This window comes from Caretta caretta, chromosome 4 (assembly GCF_965140235.1).
Source record: "Caretta caretta isolate rCarCar2 chromosome 4, rCarCar1.hap1, whole genome shotgun sequence".
NCBI classification, from domain to species: domain Eukaryota; kingdom Metazoa; phylum Chordata; order Testudines; family Cheloniidae; genus Caretta; species Caretta caretta.
In genome coordinates, this window is record NC_134209.1 from 154,522,190 (window position 1) to 154,540,435 (window position 18,246).

General features: G+C 47.2%; 1 protein-coding gene across 7 annotated transcripts in view; it reads left to right on the plus strand.

Moving 5' to 3' along the window:
* Nucleotides 1-18,246, plus strand: part of SEMA4F (ssemaphorin 4F) — a 148,303-nt gene that overhangs the window by 41,798 nt on the left and 88,259 nt on the right. For all 7 annotated transcript variants that reach the window (XM_075128216.1, XM_075128219.1, XM_075128217.1 and 4 more), the window contains exons 2-3: nt 8,444-8,595; nt 15,962-16,025. In XM_075128216.1, coding sequence (XP_074984317.1) covers nt 8,444-8,595; nt 15,962-16,025 — 216 coding nt within the window. The remainder of the gene's footprint in view (nt 1-8,443; nt 8,596-15,961; nt 16,026-18,246) is intronic.

The following is an 18,246-nucleotide window of genomic DNA, read 5'->3' on the forward strand; positions in this document are numbered from 1 at the left end:
CTTGTAGTGTGGGGCCCAAAACTGGACACAGTATTCCAATACAGGCGTCTGCTTACAGGCAGAAAGTGTCCTGATCTTAACACCTTGTGAGGGGGGAAACCATCCTTCTCCTGGCCAACTGAGCTAGCTGCATTTTCTCACACATCTTCACTCCCAGCCTCCTGGCTCTCAGGGTTCAAACCTTTTGGCTGTTGTAGGAACAGGGTCTGGATTTTGTCTTAAAGTGACCTTCATTCCTCAGGAGGATGTCAAAGCTGGAGAACCCCCATTATCAGCTACCCTGACCCCTCCTGTGTCTGCACAGGTTTCAGAGTAGCAGCTGTGTTAGTCTGTATTCGCAAAAAGAAAAGGAGGACTAGTGGCACCTTAGAGACTCAGATAAATTGGTTAGTCTCTAAGGTTCCACAAGTCCTCCTTTTCTTTTTGTGTCTGCACAGGGATCTGAACTATAGGCTGGACAAATGGCTTCACATTTGGAACCTTAGCTCAGGTTGCCCACCCTTTCAGCACTGAATGGGTTTGCACCACACAAAGTTTGACCAGGATTCTCTATGTCCCAGAATCTCTCGACCCCGGGAATATCTTTCTAGTATCCACCACCTCTGCTCCGAGTGGGGGTCAGATGAGTTCAATTGGCCATGAGGAATGGTGCCTGGGGTGGGAGCCTGTCTGTCACCACCTGCTGTGCCCCAGAGGAGCTGGCTGTGTGACTGCTTTCCCCTGAAAGTTCGTTCACCTAGTTCACACTCTCTGCAGGTGAGCTACAGGCTGCCTTCCTGTCTGGACAGAGGATGAGTTAGCCCCTCAGGCTTTGGTCAGCCTGCCCACTTCTGTCCTGTCTACATACAGATGTTATACCTTTGGGATCCCATGGAGGGGGTCTACATGCACTGGCTGTCACCCCTGGTTTGGATTTACTCAAATCCCATTTTAAGTGTGCACCTGTGTGACCCCCTCCCCCTTTTGGGTCCCCAACCTGGGCCAGTCCTCTTTGGGTCTCTTACCTTCCACAAGCCAGCCTACACTATGCAGCTTCTTAGGCTTTCTGAACACTGATCACATTTTAAGCTCGTGGGGACAGATCTCAGAGTTGCTCCAACCCAACCAATTTATACAAATCCTCCAGTGTAGTGACACCTGCATCCTTACCTCATTTGTGGAGATATTCTCCCAGCAGGGTGGTGGCTTCCATGTAGGTCATACCCTGGCTCTTTTGCACACCCCAAAACCTTTTCCTATACACCTCAGATGTCAATTCATAACTAAGTAGTCGGACCTTTCTGAACTGTTCTTTGTCCCCAGTAACAACTCTGTCCATCTGGCTGTGTACTTCTGTTGCTTTGGGACTGAGTAAGGGGTGAGAAAGCAGAGGTGGTCATCGGGGTTGACTTTCAAGTTGCACACCTTCTGAAAGGCAATGAGGTAGGCATCCATATTTCCTGCCCCCCTCCTTAAACTGGGGTAACAATTTTTGGTATCTAGGTTCCCTGTTGAATTGGCATCATGGGGACTTTCCACTCTTACCCCTTGCGGGTCCTCTGGCTACTCTACTTCTCTATCTCCAGTTCATACTTCCGCTGCTTCTCACCACCAGCTAGTTCCTTTGCTCTCAGATTCAACTCCCACCGCTTCAGATCTATCAGTGGGGAACTGGTTTGTGAGGACACCCTGCTGGAAAGGGAACCAGATTGTGAGGACATCCTGCTGTTACCTCTGTCACTCTTGGACCCTTTTGGAACCCCGACTGGGTCTGGAACTTATAGATTCATAAATACTAAGGTCAGAAGGGACCATTATGATCATCTAGTCCAACCTCCTGCACAACGCAGGCCACAGAATCTCACCCACCCACTCCTGCAAAAAACCTCTCACCTATGTCTGAGCTATTGAAGTCCTCAAATCATGGTTTAAAGACTTCAGGGAGCAGAGAATCCTCCAGCAAGTGACCCGTGCCCCATGCTACAGAGGAAGGCGAAAAACCTCCAGGGCCTCTTCCAGTCTGCCCTGGAGGAAAATTCCTCCCCAACCCCAAATATGGCAATCAGCTAAACCCTGAGCATATGGGCAAGATTCACCAGCCAGATACCCAGGAAAGAATTTTCTGTAGTAACTCAGATCCCACCCCATCTAACATCCTATCACAGGCCATTGGGCCTATTTACCATGAATATTTAAAGATCAATTAATTATCCAAATCATGCTGCTTGGTCTGATCATCCTTCTCCAGCCGTGCAATCAGTTGTGCTGTACCTTGTTGAACTTCCCAATGCTTAATTCCCCTGCACACCTCTATGATATTCCTCTTAGGGAGGTGGTTGTATGACATTTTCTGGAGGTTTTCTTTGACTTTAACCTTGTTTTACTGCTGCAAGTCACTTATTGCAAAATATTTCTGGTGCATTCAGTATCCCACCAGCTGGTACCAACTGTCAAGGATCTGCAGGATCTCTATGCCTAAGCTTTTAAACAGCCTCTTGTAGGAACTCCTTTGCATGCCAGCCCCTGAACGGGTCTCTCTCTCCCTTCAGGATGGGCCATGCAGCCTCACCACCTCCTAGACTGAATCTGGCTCCAGCTCTCCTGCTTCACACCATGAGCTCTGCCCAGCTAATCCACACTGAGTTGGACCCCAGTCACAAGACTTGCCCACAGCAAGGTGACAACCTCCCCTCATGTCCTGTTTCCCCTGGAGTGGACATAACACTTAACAGAGCAAAGTGCAGAAGGAAGCTGAGGTGCATACAGAACTCCTAAAAATCTTAGAGAAAATTCCCACTTTGTCACACACAGCACAGGTAGCTTTTACTTTTATGTAACTTGTTCAGTGGGTCATGGGTCACTTGCAAGTTTGAACTGGAGTAAATTGTGGAGTCTCTGTAACCTTGAAGTCTTCAGATCAAGATTTGAGGACTTCAGGTAACTCAGCCAGAGGTTATGGGCCTATTACAGGAGTTGTGTGAGTGAGGTTCTGTGGCCTGCGATGTTCAGGAGACCAGATTGGATGATCGTGATGGTCCCTTCTAGCCTTAAGGTCTATGAGTCATTGGGCTGGCTTGCTCTGTAGATTCGGATTAATTGTAAGAGCCCATGTTCTGGGTTGTTCTCCAAGTAGCTGATGAAGTGGAGCCAAAGGTGGCCAGAGTCTCCTGAGTTGGCTCCTTCCTTCAGGGACTTCTGGTGGAGTCCAGGATGATCTTTTCTTCAAGGATACCATTTCCCACCAGGTTATAGGATCCTGGAAATGAGAGAGGGAAAAAGGTGTCTCACCTTCATGTGCTATTCTATGTGATGCAGTGGGTGTTCTGTTCTATCCAAGAAACTAAGAGAACTGGCTGAGATTGCTGGACTGCCAATGTTGATTTTTCAATAAGTTTTGGCACACTGAGTGTGGGTGGCTGGGGATTCCAGAAAACCGGAAAAAAGCTGATCTTGTGCCAATATCTAAAAAGGGTGTTCTGCGTAATTACAGGCCTTTCCATGTGACATTGGTCCCAGGCAAAGTAATGATATAGCGTGTGATTAATAAAGAATTAAAGGGGGTAATATAATTAATGCCAATGCCAGTCAACATGGGTTTATGCACAATAGATAAAGGTAATAGTTGTGTAATGCAAGTAGACTTCTGTAAGGCATTTGACTCGGTACCACACAACATTTTGATTAAAAATCTGGAATGATATAAAATTAACATGTTAAACTTTAATGGATTAAAAGCTGGCTAACTGATAGGTCTCAAAATGACAGGTTTCAGGGTAGCAGCCATGTTAGTCTGTATTCGCAAAAAGAAAAGGAGTACATGTGGCACCTTAGAGACTAACCAATTTATTTGAGCATAAGCTTGTATATAAATCTTCCCACTGTATTTTCCACTGAATGCATCCAATGAAGTGAGCTGTAGCTCACGAAAGCTTATGCTCAAATAAATTGGTTAGTCTCTAAGGTGCCACAAGGTCTCAAAATGTAATTGTAAGTAGGGAATCATCCCTGAGTGGATGTGTTTCTAGTGGGGTCCCACAGGGATCTGTCTTGGCCCTGTGCTATTTAACATTTTTTTATTAGTGACCTGGAAGAAAAGATAACATCATCACTGAAAGTTTGCAGAGGACCCAAATATTGCAGGAGTGGGGAATAATGAAGAGGACAGGTCACTGATATAGAGTGATCTGGATCGCTTGGTAAGCTGGGTGAAAACAACCAATATGCATTTTAGTATGGCTAAATGTAAATGTGTACATCTAGGAACAAAGAATGGAGGCCATGCTTGCAGGATGGGAAGCTCTATCCTGGGAAGCAGTGACTCTGGAAAAAGTTTTGGGAGTTGTGGTGGACAATCAGCTGTACTTGAGCTCCCAGTGCAACATTCTCACCAAAAGTGTTAATGTGATACTTGGAAAGACGTGGGGGAATCTTGAATGGGAGTAGAAAGATTTTTGCCTTTTTGTACTGAGCACAAACTGGAATCCTGTGTCCTGTTCTGGTGTCTACAATTCAAGAAAAATGTTGATAAATTGGAGAGGGTTCAGCAAAGAGCCATGAGAATGATTAAAGGATTAGAAAACCTGCCTTACAGTGATAGACTGAGCTTCTGGAATCTATTTAGCTTAACAAAGAGAATGTTAAGGGGTGACTTGATCACAGCCTAGGAGTACCTACATGAGGAACAAATATTTGATAATGGACTTTTCAATCTAGGAGAGAAGGATCTAACATGATCCAATGGCTGAGGGCTGAACCTAGACAAATTCAGATTGGAAATAAGTCATAAATATTTAACAGTGAGGGTAATGAATTATATGTAGCAATTTACCGAGGATTGCAGGTGGATTCTCTATCACTGGCAACGTTTAAATCAAGACTGCATGTTTTCTAAAAGAGATTGGGGAATTTTTGGGAAGTTCTCCAGCCTGTGTTATACGGGAGGTCAGACTAGATAAATGCAATGGTCCCTTCTAATGCTGGAATATGAGTTCTTACTCAGTGCCTGTGACTATGGGGTATGTTTAGGGAGTACTGTCATTTTGCCCTAATTCTTGGGGTGTCAGGTTATGAAATTCTGTGGTTCTATAGATTCAAATCTAACTTAAAACATTTGGCTGATCAGAGCCTGGATCATGGTGCAAGTCCCAGCATGTTTGGTGGGTGGAGTTTTTGACACCTGTTCACTCTGCAGCTGTCTGGGCTCCTGCATGGTGAGCAGTCACTGTGTTGCAGTGGAGAAGTCACATGTGACCATGCAGATTGCTCACAGGCAGGGAGGGCAGGTGTGCTTAGGTGATCGTTTGGAATTTAATACTCTTCACTTCGCTTGCAGCTGCTGGAATATTAAGCAAAATGCTGATCTGAGACTCTCCTGTGTGGGGTGGATTTGAGTTCTTACTCTGGTTTGTTCAGCTTGATGAAGTGCATTAGCCCCATTGTTTGAGAAAATATCTTGTTTGGGGGCCCAGCATAATTTTCTTTCTTTAACTGGCTTTTTTCTTAATTTATTTTCCCCTGAGATGTGCTTGAAGTCTGTGTTTGTAAAGCAATGACATCAGATATCAAGTTGGTGGCATTTCTTTGCTCTCTTTACTGTGAAAGGACCTAAAGTGATATGAAGATAGTTGGGGGAAGGGAAGGAGGTTTTGTCAAATGCCAGCTTAGGCTGGGTCACAGTCAAGTACCTTAACCGTAAAACCATCCTTAATCTTCCTGCAACTCCTGACTCATTCACTGCAGTGAGCTCTGCAATGAGGGATTCATTCCTTGAGCAGTGAGACAGAGGACATGCAGTGCAGTTGAAAATGGCAGATTTTCTATGGCTTACACAGCCAAAGCTGGATGGAGTTTCATGCTGATCCCAGGACAACGTTCCTGCGGCCAAACCTGGAGGTGATAGAGCTGTTTTGGGGGGCAGGGAGGGAGGTCAGAAAATGTTGGCACTGACCAATCTAACCTGTTCCCTAAGCTTGTTCTCAGAAATGGCTGCACAGTTAATGTATGTCACAGATAAAACTGAAATGAGAGGGTATAATGTGAGGCAACCTTAATATTGGGGTCAGTAGCAGTCCTCCTCCAATGTACTACTTAGGCCTGTTATCTCTTCGCTCCACCAAGTGTGACTTTTCCGGGGCTTTGTGCAGCCTGGCTCTAAATGTCCTGATGGTGACACCTCCACCACTTTTCTAATGGAAAAGAGAAAATCAGCTCTATCCCTGACCTTTGATGCAGTTAAATCCAAGACAGTGGGTAAATGTACTGGCTGCAGCTTCCTGGCAGCATCAGTCACCAGGGCAAAGCAGGGGGAGTTACTGGCAAGGAAGAAAAGACATATTCAGCAGACATGAAAGAAGTGTAAGCGAGGCAGAGAGACGTGCTATAGAGAGCAGAGTACTATGGAACAGGTGCTGCAGATGAGAGAGCTCTTGCAGCACCAACAGTGACATGGTTGTGTGAAGGGATGGAGGAGGCAGTTCTAGATGGGAGGGAAGGGAGACCAGAGAAACAAAAGACTTTTGAGCTCAGCTAGGGCACATGCCTGGCTGGTTTTAAAAGCTTAGGGGAATTTTGTACTTGATGCTGACTGAAGGCAGCAAGAGGAAACTCTGCAGCAGGTGTAACTGCACCTTAGGGGATGAGGCAAGAGAGACCCAGCCAGGGTTGCCTCTTCCCTACCACCCAGCATCCCTTCAGAACCAGAACTGTGCAGGGGAAATCCCCCTTCTTGTACACTAGGATCCATGCAGTGCCACCCTGCCTCCATAACCAGGCAAATTTGGGGAGAAATTCCTGGGAGGAGCCAGCTGGAAACTGAAATAGGAGGAGCTGACCAGCAGCTGCAGCAGGGAGCACCCCACCCTGATGCCCCAAGGGCCTCGCTCCTCGGAGGTACTTGAGAGTTGCAATACTAGGTGGCACCCTGCTGGCTAGTGGAATCCTCAGCCCTGTGCAATGCTTGGAGAGAGTGAGGTACCTAATAAGCCAGAAAGCTGTGCAGAGAGACATCTAAGCTAGCTAGGAGAGCAGTTGGGAGAGGAGAGGGGTGTGGGTACCGAAATGGCTGACCTGATGCACCTGGCTGACAGGCCCAGAGATTCTCGCCTCATTCAGCCTGGGATCCTCCACCTTGAACCCTATTCTAAAGTCAGGCTCCTAAGCCAGGCCAGCCCTGTAGGTAGTCCCTAGCCTAATAGTTAAGACCGCCTCTCTCACATGCTCACGCTTGATACCTCTCTCCCGCTTTTCTTGGGCCCCTGCTGGCTCTTATGCGGGTGCCACCTGCCCTCCCCTCAGTGGTCTGCATCTGCCCTCCTTCTGTGGGATCTGACCAGTATCGGGTCTGAGGCATGCTCCGAGCATGCCCACAGGATCAGGGCCTGCTGGCAAGGGATCCAAACCTCTCAGCAGCACGTAGGCAGTTTTGTGCATATTGACCAACAGAGCTCGTGGGTCTCGTGGCCCTGTCGGAGCACATGCACGCTAGCGATGCAGGAAGGGAGGCAGGAGGATGGCTAGGGACTGAGAGGCAGCAGCGGCTTGCTGGTGTGCTGGGCTCGGACAGGAGCTACAGTAGCGAAGGGGAGATGAAATCTTTCTCCGGGCCCCCCTCTTGTCAGAGGGGCGTTGAGGCCAAGGGCTATGCTGGCAAAGTGAGGATGGTGGAAAGGCTGTTCAGGGCTCCCCTGGTGTTCTATTGGCGAGTTCTCATCGCCCCTTGCTGGCTCCCCTTGGAAGCTGCAGCAGGTAACAGCTAGATGTAGTGAGTCAGCTGCTGCCTCTTGCAGCCTGCCCTGCTCCCACTTGCACCCTCCTGCTGCACAGGGAGCTGTGGTGATCTCCCACTGTCTTAAGCATTTTCCCTTCATTTGTGTCTACACTCCAGGTTTTCCTTAACATTTCTCAGTTACCACCTGTTCAGCTTCCTGGCGGGAGCAGCATGGAATGTCATAGGGCAGGGCAGGCCAGGCTCCTGCAGCCCCAGACCTTCTCCCCTGTACTAGTCCTGCTTGGATCAGTGCTCAAGAGCACGGTGCTAAATGCCAGCACTCTTAGGAGACCTGCTTGAATTTGTGCACACTGTCAGTCCCACTGGGGCTGACGCCACTGCTGGACAGGGAGGCTAGGGGTGAAATGCCATTGCAGACCAGGCTGGTGAGAGCTGTGTATCAGCCTCACTGGGTCTCTGGGCAGTGGCAGGCTGAGAAGTGCAGTCTCGTGGTGGGGCATGCCGCTGATCTGTGCACATGCGTGTTCTCAGGCTGTGGGGGCAGGGGAGGGCAGCTAAAATTGTGCACTCTCTTTCCATCTGGATTGAAGCAGCAGGTAGCTGTTGGATCCCGAAGCTGAGCACAGTCTTGGTGACCCCACTAGCCTGGCTCACACACGGGTCAGCGTGTGTGGTGCTGGGTTAGGCCTTGCGTGCTCCATGCCCAGGACAGACAGTGTGCTTGCTCTCTGATTGCAGAGGTGCAGCAGATGGTTCATCGCTTCTTCCAGGAGGCCATTTCCAACTACAGCATCTTCCTGGTGGCCCCACAGACCAGGACTCTGTACGTGGGAGCCAAGAACGCCATCTTCGCCCTGCCTTTGGAGTCAGTCAACCAGCCTGCCAAAATGGTGAGCACAAGACCCAAATCTTATGGGGCCATCTGTAGCAGGGTGGGTGCATGTGGGGTGTGATCACACATGAGGGTTATTTGGGCTGGGGCAGGGGCTGCTTTCGAATGAGGGAGGTGTGTGTCTGAGCCAGGGTGGAGTCTACCTGGGTCGATTTCAGGAGATGCAACCAGGGAGTCATAGGGACTGGGGAATGTGGATGGGAGGTGGACCAGCATTGTGTACATCATGGAAATTACTGAGTTCTGTGGCACAGTCCATGGGTGCATTGCTGTGAGGATGGGTAGGGGGTGCGGGTGCGCAGGGATGATACACTCAGGGTAGAGGTGCATTCTGGGGCTGTTGCTGTTGGGGGGTATGATGTGAGTTTGGAGGAGGAGCTCTTGGGTGCTAGTTACCCCCTCCCCCACTGACTGAGAAGAACTAAAGCAAATGAAATGCATAGTCCAACAGTGCCTAAAACCAAACAACCGCACAACATAACTTTGGACCCATCTGCCAGCAGCACAAACCGCTCTTACAGGACTGCACCACTGCAGGGAGGGAGGCCAAACAAGCCGCCTGCTCCTCCACAGTCCATGAGGCAGAATCATGGTCAGCAGGGCTGTTTCACTTAGTGAACTGGCTCATCAACCAATCTGGACACTAGACCCAAGCACCGATTGCTGTGATGAGCTGTCTGCACACTTTGCTAATAGATCAACTGAAGATGAATGGAACTGACCCCAGCCAGATCCTATTATCCACTCCATAACCCCGACTGAGAGTGGCCCTATCAGACATGCTGAAGCTCAAGAAGTTCCAACGATATTAGAGCCTAATGGAGGATATAAATAGCATAGCTGCCCACCGTTACCACGCAGATCTTTGTAAGGAAGCACAAAATTATTCTTAAGGTGAAAGCATTACAGAAAAAATATATTAAATAAAAAAAGAACCTAAGCACATGCTAATAAACTTACAGAGCTCATTCCCCACCCCGTTCCAGCATGGGCTCTGGTAGGAGTCAGTCCTTCAAACCCCACAAAAGGGTGTTTTGGTGGTTAACAGTTCATAACAGTTTTAGCTCAGAATAGACACCCCCATGAATCGGTTAGTTTTTCCTTTATACAGCTTGGCCTTTGATTTTTCAGATTCTAGGAGCACGTAATAGTAGACAGTGGTTCCCTCCTCGGGATGTAGCTTCAAAAGACTGGATTTTTGCATACCCAGAGGAGGGAATTTGCGTTCATATTCCCCTAGATATTCCCCAGACAAACCATTTGACACTGTCTGTCCAAAAGTCCATTCATGTCAGACCCATTGTTCAATACAGTCCTTTGAAGTTCATAACACTTTCCAGGGCTAACATCCTGTGTCCCCTCCTAGAGAGGTCACATACAATCCTGGCCCACAATAACACACAGCCTTTGCATTTAATATAATGGACACGAAAGATACTTCATATGATTTTTCCAGGATATTGCAGGAAATTGCTGTATTTGTCACAGCCAGAACTAAAACATCTTTGGAATTTCTAAATATTATAGATAACTTTCTAACTCAAAATGTGTTGCACCAAGTATGGGGAATTCTATATTAGCCCTCATCTTGACCGATAAAGAGGAACTGATCACAGAACTAAAAATTAATGGTAGCTTCGGTACAAGTGATCATGACTCGATCACACTTATAATGTGCAAACAGAATAAAATCTGCCACTGCCTCTTTCTCTGGTGACGTCTGGCCCCCTTTTTGTCCCCCACCTCATGTGCCCTTCTGCAGCGTTGCCAACTCTTCTTTGTGATTTTATTATGAGTCTCGTAACACTTGGGGCTTTCATAATGACCCGGCTCCTGGAGACAAGTGAGTATGTGAGGGACTCGGCTGGCATTTTCAGAAGCCCTCAGGGTTTGGAGAAAAGTTTGCAAATGTGACATGCTTGAACAGCTCAGAAACCAGAGAGAGCAAGAGCTCAAACTTGGCTTAAAAATCATGAGATTACTTTATAAAAAAATCTCATGACTTCTTGCGGCCTGGGTCGTGGTCTTTGAACTCCTGGGTGTGGCTGTACCGGAGGTGTCACAATTTTGCCCTCTCTCCATCCAGCTCTCTGAGACCTGCAGGACCCAGCACTGCTGTCTGCTGGCAGATTCTCTCCCCTCCCGCCCCTCCATTATCCACACCAGGATCTTTTGGGGGCTATATCAAGTATCTTCTGTCCTGCCACTTTCAGTCCCCACCTTCCCCCTCCCCCTCCATCAGGTCTTTCTCTCCTCCTGGTAGCTCCTCCTTGACCACGTCCCTCTGACTTTGATGCCTGGATCTCCCTCTTCTTCAGGGTCATCAGCCTCCTCCTAAGGTCCCTGTGCAATATCCAGTTTCCTGCAATATCTGTGAAGTATCTCATTGAATTAGTTTTTTTCTTTGGAGTCCAATTCATTAAATATAAAGGTTGTGTGGTGTTGTGGTCCAGGATTCTACCTGACATCTCTAGGGGAGATATGAGCCCTGGAAAGTGTTATGAACTTCAAAGGACTGCATTTAAACAATGGGCCAGACAAGAATGGACTTTTGGACAGGCAGGGTCAAGTGGCTTGTGTGGGGAATATCTAAGGGGCAGTGAATGCAAATTTCCACCTTGGATTATGTAAAAACCCTCCCTTTTGAAGCTATGCGCTGATAACCTGTTCCTGGAATCTGAAGATCAAAGGCGCAAGCTATATAAAGGAAAGACTAACTGATGCTTGGGGTGCTAATGCTGAGCTAAAGCTGTTATGAACTTGTAACCCCAGGAAAATTCCTTTGTGGCATTTGAAGGCCTGACTCCTCCTAAAGTCCTCACTGGAGTTGGGGGTGATCTCTGATAAGCTTATTAGTATGTGTAGGATCTTTTACTGTTCTAATGTTTTCTCTGTAATCCTTTCACTTTAAGACTAAATGTACTTCCTTAGAAAGAGCCGTGTGGTAACTTAAACTATGAGCAATTATGCTGTTTGGAGCCTCTGAAGAGGAAGCAAAGTGAGGATATTGGCTTGTTGAGACAGGCTGGCTTGCTAGGAATATGCGGTGCTGTTATAGCCCTGTTGGTCTCAGGATTTTAGAGAGACAAGGTTGGTGAGGCAATACTTTTTTATTGGACCAACTTCTGTGGGTGAGAGCTCTGCTTCAGGTCTGGGAAACTCCGGGAGTGTCACTGCCAGGAGTAACATGGGACCATGCAGCCTGAAAAGACCCTGGTCAGGAGATGGAGAGAAATGCGGGTCTCTGCCCAAGAGAGGTGACAGCTGAGGAGCTGTGAGCCTACAGTGGGTTTGCTCAAGGGAGCACAGAGGAGACAGCCCCATCTCACCTACTAGCCTCCCATCTCCACTTTCCTGCCTCTTCTCACCCCTCAAGGCTGGATCAAGTCAGTCACTTTCCCAGCCAAGAACCTCACCATTTCTGCATTGCCACTCTGGCCACTGTCTTGTTTCCATTAGCATCGCTCATTCCAGTCCATTGATGTCCATGGCCTCTCTGCAGGTCTAGCTCCCTCCTCCACTGAGTGTTGTAGAATCCCTCTACCGAGAGGGATACAAATGGTTGATTTGTTTTTTTACTTAAATACTTTTCTAAAAACACTTCAAATTTCATTTGAAATGGTTGCAACCTATACTAGGGCCTAGACTTACTCTAATTGATATCATTTAAATAAAATAATACTCACGCAGTATGTTTGCTGCCAAAGTCTTAAAGAAAGTTAGAGCCCTGAACTGGTGGAAGTCAGTAGCATAGCCGGGGGGGAGTGGCCGCTCCCCCACTGAGCACAAGTGGCGCCTTCTTAATATTTTGGCGCCTTTTTTCATTTTTACTCACCCGGTGGCGCTCCGGGTCTTCAGCGGTGGGTCTGGCACTTCAGCGGTGGGGGCCTTCAAGCGCTCCGGGTTCGTTGGCGAGGGCCTTCACTCGCTCTGGGTCCTCGGCGGCATTTCGGTGGCGAGGGCCTTCGGTGCCACCAAGGACCCGGAGCGCCGCCCGGTGAGTACAAGTGGGTGGCACCTTTTTTGTATGTCCGCTCCCCCTGTTCATTCCACCCGGCTACGCCACTGGTGGAAGTCACTGGCTGAGCACCTGGGTCCAGAGTTTGCGGAAGTGCTAAACGAGCAGGTTCAGAAAGAATATTTGCTTCACTTCAGTTTATTCAACTAGTTTATTCAAGGTTGAGAAGCTGATTGGGAGTTGAAAAAGCTGGACCATTTATTTTCTTCTTTGAGTGACTGCACATGTCTGTTTGACTTAAGCGTATGTGTACTCAAGCCAGAGAGCTTTCTGTAGCAGTATCTGTCAGGGTGGAGCATATGCCCTGTGCTTCCTCATGCCTTCAGCCAAGGATATAGAAGGCAGAGCCACCCTGAACCTCCCTCAATTCCTTCTCACTGCTTTTGGCTACAAGTTGGAGCTGCTTGTAAAGGATTTTAACATTTTGTTGTTGTTGTTGTTGTTGCAAATAATAGATAGTAGTTAGTGTGAATAGTTAACATAGATAGTTTGAGTAGCAGCTGTGTTAGTCTGTATTCGCAAAAAGAACAGGAGGACTTGTGGAACCTTAGAGACTAACATTTATTTGAGCATAAGCTTTTGTGAGCTACAGCTCACTTCATCGGATGCATTCAGTAGAAAATACAGTGGGGAGATTTATATACGCAGAGAACATGAAACAATGGGTGTTTTACACACTGTAAGGAGAGTGATCACTTAAGATGAGCTAATACCAGCGGGGTGGGGGGGAGGAGGAAACCTTTTGTAGTGATAATCAAGGTGGGCCATTTCCAGCAGTTGACAAGAACATCTGAGGAACTGTGTGTGTGTGTGGGGGGGGAATAAACATAGGGAAATAGTTTCTTTGTGTAATGACCCATCCACTGCCAGTCTCTATTCAAGCCTAAGTTAGTTGTATCCAGTTTGCAAATTAATTCCAATGCAGCAGTCTCTCGTTGGACGCTGTTTTTGAAGTCTTTTTGTTGTAATATTGCGACTTTTAGATCTGTAATCGAGTGACCAGAGAGATTGAAGTGTTCTCCGACTGGTTTATGAATGTTATAATTCTTGACATCTGATTTGTGTCCATTTATTCTTTTAGGTAGAGACTGTCCAGTTTGACCAATGTACATGGCAGAGGGGCATTGCTGGCACATGATGGCATATATCACATTGGTAGATGTGCAGGTGAACGAGCCTCTGATAATGTGGCTGATGTGATTAGGCCCTGTGATGGTGTCCCCTGAATAGATATGTGGACACAGTTAGCAACGGACTTTGTTGCAAGGATAGGTTCCTGGGTTAGTGGTTCTGTTGTGTGGTATGTGGTTGCTGGTGAGTATTTGCTTCAGGTTGGGGGGCTGTCTGTAAGCAAGGACTGGCCTGTCTCCCAAGATCTGTGAGAGTGATGGGTCATCCTTCAGGATAGGTTGTAGATCCTTAATAATGCATTGGAGGGGTTTTAGTTGGGGGCTGAAGGTGATGGCTAGTGGCTTTCTGTTATTTTCTTTGTTGGGCCTGTCCTATAGTAGGTGACTTCTGGGTACTCTTCTGGCTCTGTCAATCTGTTTCTTCACTTCCGCAGGTGGGTATTGTAGTTGTAAGAATGCTTGATAGAGACCTTGTAGGTGTTTGTCTCTGTCTGAGGGGTTGGAGCAAATGCGGTTGTATCGTAGAGCTTGGCTGTAGACAATGGATCGTGTGGTGTGGTCAGGGTGAAAGTTGGAGGCATGTAGGTAGGAATAGTGGTCAGTAGGTTTCCGGTATAGGGTGGTGTTTATGTGACCATCGCTTATTAGCACTGTAGCATCCAGGAAGTGGATCTCTTGTGTGGACTGGTCAAGGCTGAGGTTGATGGTGGGATGGAAATTGTTGAAATCATGGTGGAATTCCTCAAGGGCTTCTTTTCCATGGGTCCAGATGATGAAGATGTCATCAATATAGCGCAAGTAGAGTAGGGGCTTTAGGGGACGAGAGCTGAGGAAGCGTTGTTCTAAGTCAGCCATAAAAATGTTGGCATACTGCGGGTACCCATAGCAGTGCCGCTGGTTTGAAGGTATACATTGTCCCCAAATGTGAAATAGTTATGGGTGAGGACAAAGTCACAAAGTTTCAGCCACCAGGTTTGCCGTGACATTATCGGGGATACTGTTCCTGATGGCTTGTAGTCCATCTTTGTGTGGAATGTTGGTGTAGAGGGCTTCTACATCCATAGTAGTTAGGATGGTGTTTTCAGGAAGATCACCGATGGATTGTAGTTTCCTCAGGATGTCAGTGGTGTCTCGAAGGTAGCTGGGAGTGCTGGTAGCGTAGGGCCTGAGGAGGGAGTCTACATAGCCAGACAATCCTGCTGTCAGGGTGCCAATGCCTGAGATGATGGGGTGCCCAGGATTTCCAGGTTTATGGATCTTCCCTTGCAAACACACCATCCTCCCTGTCACATGATTATCACCTTAGACACCTTCCTCTCCCCTCACACCCAGACTGTTTTTCCTAAATAACACCTCTAAGATCCAGCTTTTTTCTCTGTTCACACTGGGAAAACCCTCCTGGCCCCTCTCCACTCTTATGACTGCAATTCCCTCCTCTCCAGCCTCCTGGACACTCACCCCACACCTCATGCACTCTGCTCATCTTACTGGCCAGGCACTTGGAAAAACCTACCCCTTCCACGAGTCCCTCTGCTGGCTCCCCATGTTCTACTGCATCAAATCAACTTCCTTGTCCTCCCTTTGGGTCTCTTCCCAGCCCCCCGCTTCTCTGCTTTCTCATCTCAGTTGTCCCTCTCAAACTCCAACTTGTCTGCCTGTCGGGTAGCATCTCACACTGTGCTTTCTCCCCAACACCCCACATTTGTAGCACCCTCAAGATCTACTCCTGCACTCTAAGTGCCTTTCCCAGACCTAAGCAAGAGCTCTATGTAGCTCGAAAGCTTGTCTTTCTCACGAGCAGAAGTTGGCTCCAGCAACACTGCATACAGCAGCTGTAAGTAGTCAAGCAGTTAACTATGGATGGGCTGAGTCTGAGCTGGGGTAAAGGGTTCTTATTTAAAATATATGCTCTGGTTCAAATGGGAATGATTGTGTTGATGTTCTCTCGCTTGTGTTGTATAGGAGACCAGACTAAAGGATCACAGTGGTCTGTTCTGGGCTTAGAATCTGTGACAGTGAAGGAGTCCATGTTGGCTTTGGCTGCTCTTTCCTCCTGTCTGTGTTTGTCAGCTGCTTGGGCAAGGAGTGTCTCCCCAGTGCTGGTGCAGTACCCAGCAGGGTGGGCTCCAGTCCTGTGTGCAGCATAGGCAGTTCTGGGTGGGTGGCCTGCAATGCGCGAAGGATAATTGACATTGAAGTTTCTTGCTTTTTTTCAGATCTCCTGGGAAGTGCCTAAGAATCATCGAGATTCCTGCACAAGGAAGGGAAAAAAAGAGGCAGGTACCGGGGTAGGGCAGGGCTGTGGGGCAGCCCCTAGTACAGGCGAGTCTCATCTACGCTGGGGTTACGTTCCGCAGTCCAGTTCCAGCTTCTGGCAGTCAGAGATTTAGGAACACCCAGAGCATGGGGCTGTCTCCCTGACCATCTTGGCTATAGCTATTGATGGACCCATCCTCCATGAATTTACCTAATTGTTTTTTAGAACCCAGTTATACTTTTGGCCTTCACAACATCCTGTGGCAACAAGTTCTGCGTGTGAAGAAGTAATTCCTTATTTTAGTTTAAAACTTACTGCCTATTACTTTCATTGGGTGACCCCTGCTGCTTGTCTTATGTGAAGAGATAAATAACACTTTCCTATTTACTTTCTCTGTGCCATTCATAATTGCATAGACCTCTATTGTATCTCTTCTTTTTCTCTTTTCTAAGATAAGCAGTTCCAATCTATTTAATCTCTCCTTATATGGAAGATGTTCTGTTCCCCTAATTATTGTCATTGCCCTTCTCTTTACCTTTTCCAATTCAAATACATCTTTTTTAGATGGACTGACCAGAACTGCACGCAGTATTGAAGATGTGGGCGTAACATAGATTTACATAGTGGCATTATGATGTTTTTCTGTCTTATTATCTATCCCTTTCCTAATGGTTCCTAACATTCTGTTCGCTTTTTTCACTGCCGCTGCACATTGAGCGGATGTTTTCAGAGAGCTATCCACAATGACTCCAAGATCTTTCTTGAGTGGTAACAACTAAATTAGACCCCATTGTCTTATATATGTAGTTAGGATTAGGTTTTCCAGTGTGAATTACTTTGCACTCCTCAATGTTGAATTTCATCGCCACTTTGTTGCCCAGTCACTCAGTTTTCTCAGAGCTCTTTGTAACATTCTGCTAGTGTGTTTGATATTTTTGATACATCTAGGAACAAAGAATGTAGGCCATACTTACAGGATGGGTGACTCTGTCCTGGGAGGCATTGACTCTGAAAAAGATTTGGGGGTCATGGTGGATAATCAGCTGAACATGAGCTCCCACTGTGACGCTGTGACCAGAAGAGCTAATATCCTTAGATGTACATATAAACACAGCAAACTCGGGTAGGAGCAGAGAGATTTTTACCTCTGTTTTGCACTGATGCAACTACTGCTGCAATATAGTGTCCAGTTCTGTTGACTACCATTCAGTTTATCAACAGCCTTCTTGGAGAGAGCTCAGAGAAGAGCCACAAGAATGATTAAAGCAGGGATTCCCAAAATTTTTGCCGGCGCAACCCCATTTTAATGATTTCTTCCCAGGACCCCAGACAGCATGGAGGATGCCATTTTGTAGAGCAAAATGTCATCCTCCGTACAGCGTCACCTCGCACACATGTTCTGCACAGTAGAGATTGCCATGACCCTATTTGCTGATGGTGTGACCCCATTTGGGGTTGTGACCCAGAGTTTGGGAACTGCTGGATTTAAGGATTAGAAAACATGCATTATTGTGAGAGGCTGAAGGAACTCAATATATTATCTTAAAGAGAAGGTTAAGGGGTGACTTGATCAAAGTTTTTAAGTACCTACATGAGTAACATATTTAATAATGGGCTCTTCAATTTAGCAGAGAAAGTTATAACATGATCCAATGGATGGAAGCTGAAGCTAGATAAATTCAGACTGGAAATAAGGTGTAAAATTTGGACTAAGGGTAATTAGCCATTGGAATAATTACCAAGGGTCATGCTGGATTCTCCATCACTGACAATTTGTAAGCCAAGACAGGATGTTTTTCTAAAAGTTCTGCTCTAGGCATTATTTGGGGGCAGGTCTCTGGCCTGGGTTATACAGGAGGCCAGACTAGATGATCCTAATGATCCCTTGTGGCTTTGGAATCTATGAATTTGTGGTAGGGAAATGGGAATTTTCACTTGTCCCTGATGCTCCCCAGAGTCCTGGACAAAGGGACCCCCAGGCTATCATAGCTACAGAGTTCTCTTCCTCTTGAGCTGCTCTGGCCACGTTCCTTCTCTCTGTATACCCCTTCACAAGCTTTGTCCACCCTGTCAGGTCTCTGCATAATGCAGCCTGAGTCTCTCGTCTCCCTCCCACCTGTCTACTTCAGCCTGCTTCATGCCCTCTGTGCTTCCCCAGTTGCCTGCCCCTTTCTCTTGATGCCAGACAATCTCCTCTCCCTCTTCATTAAAACCACATGGAGCTTATCAGCAAATTCCTCGCTG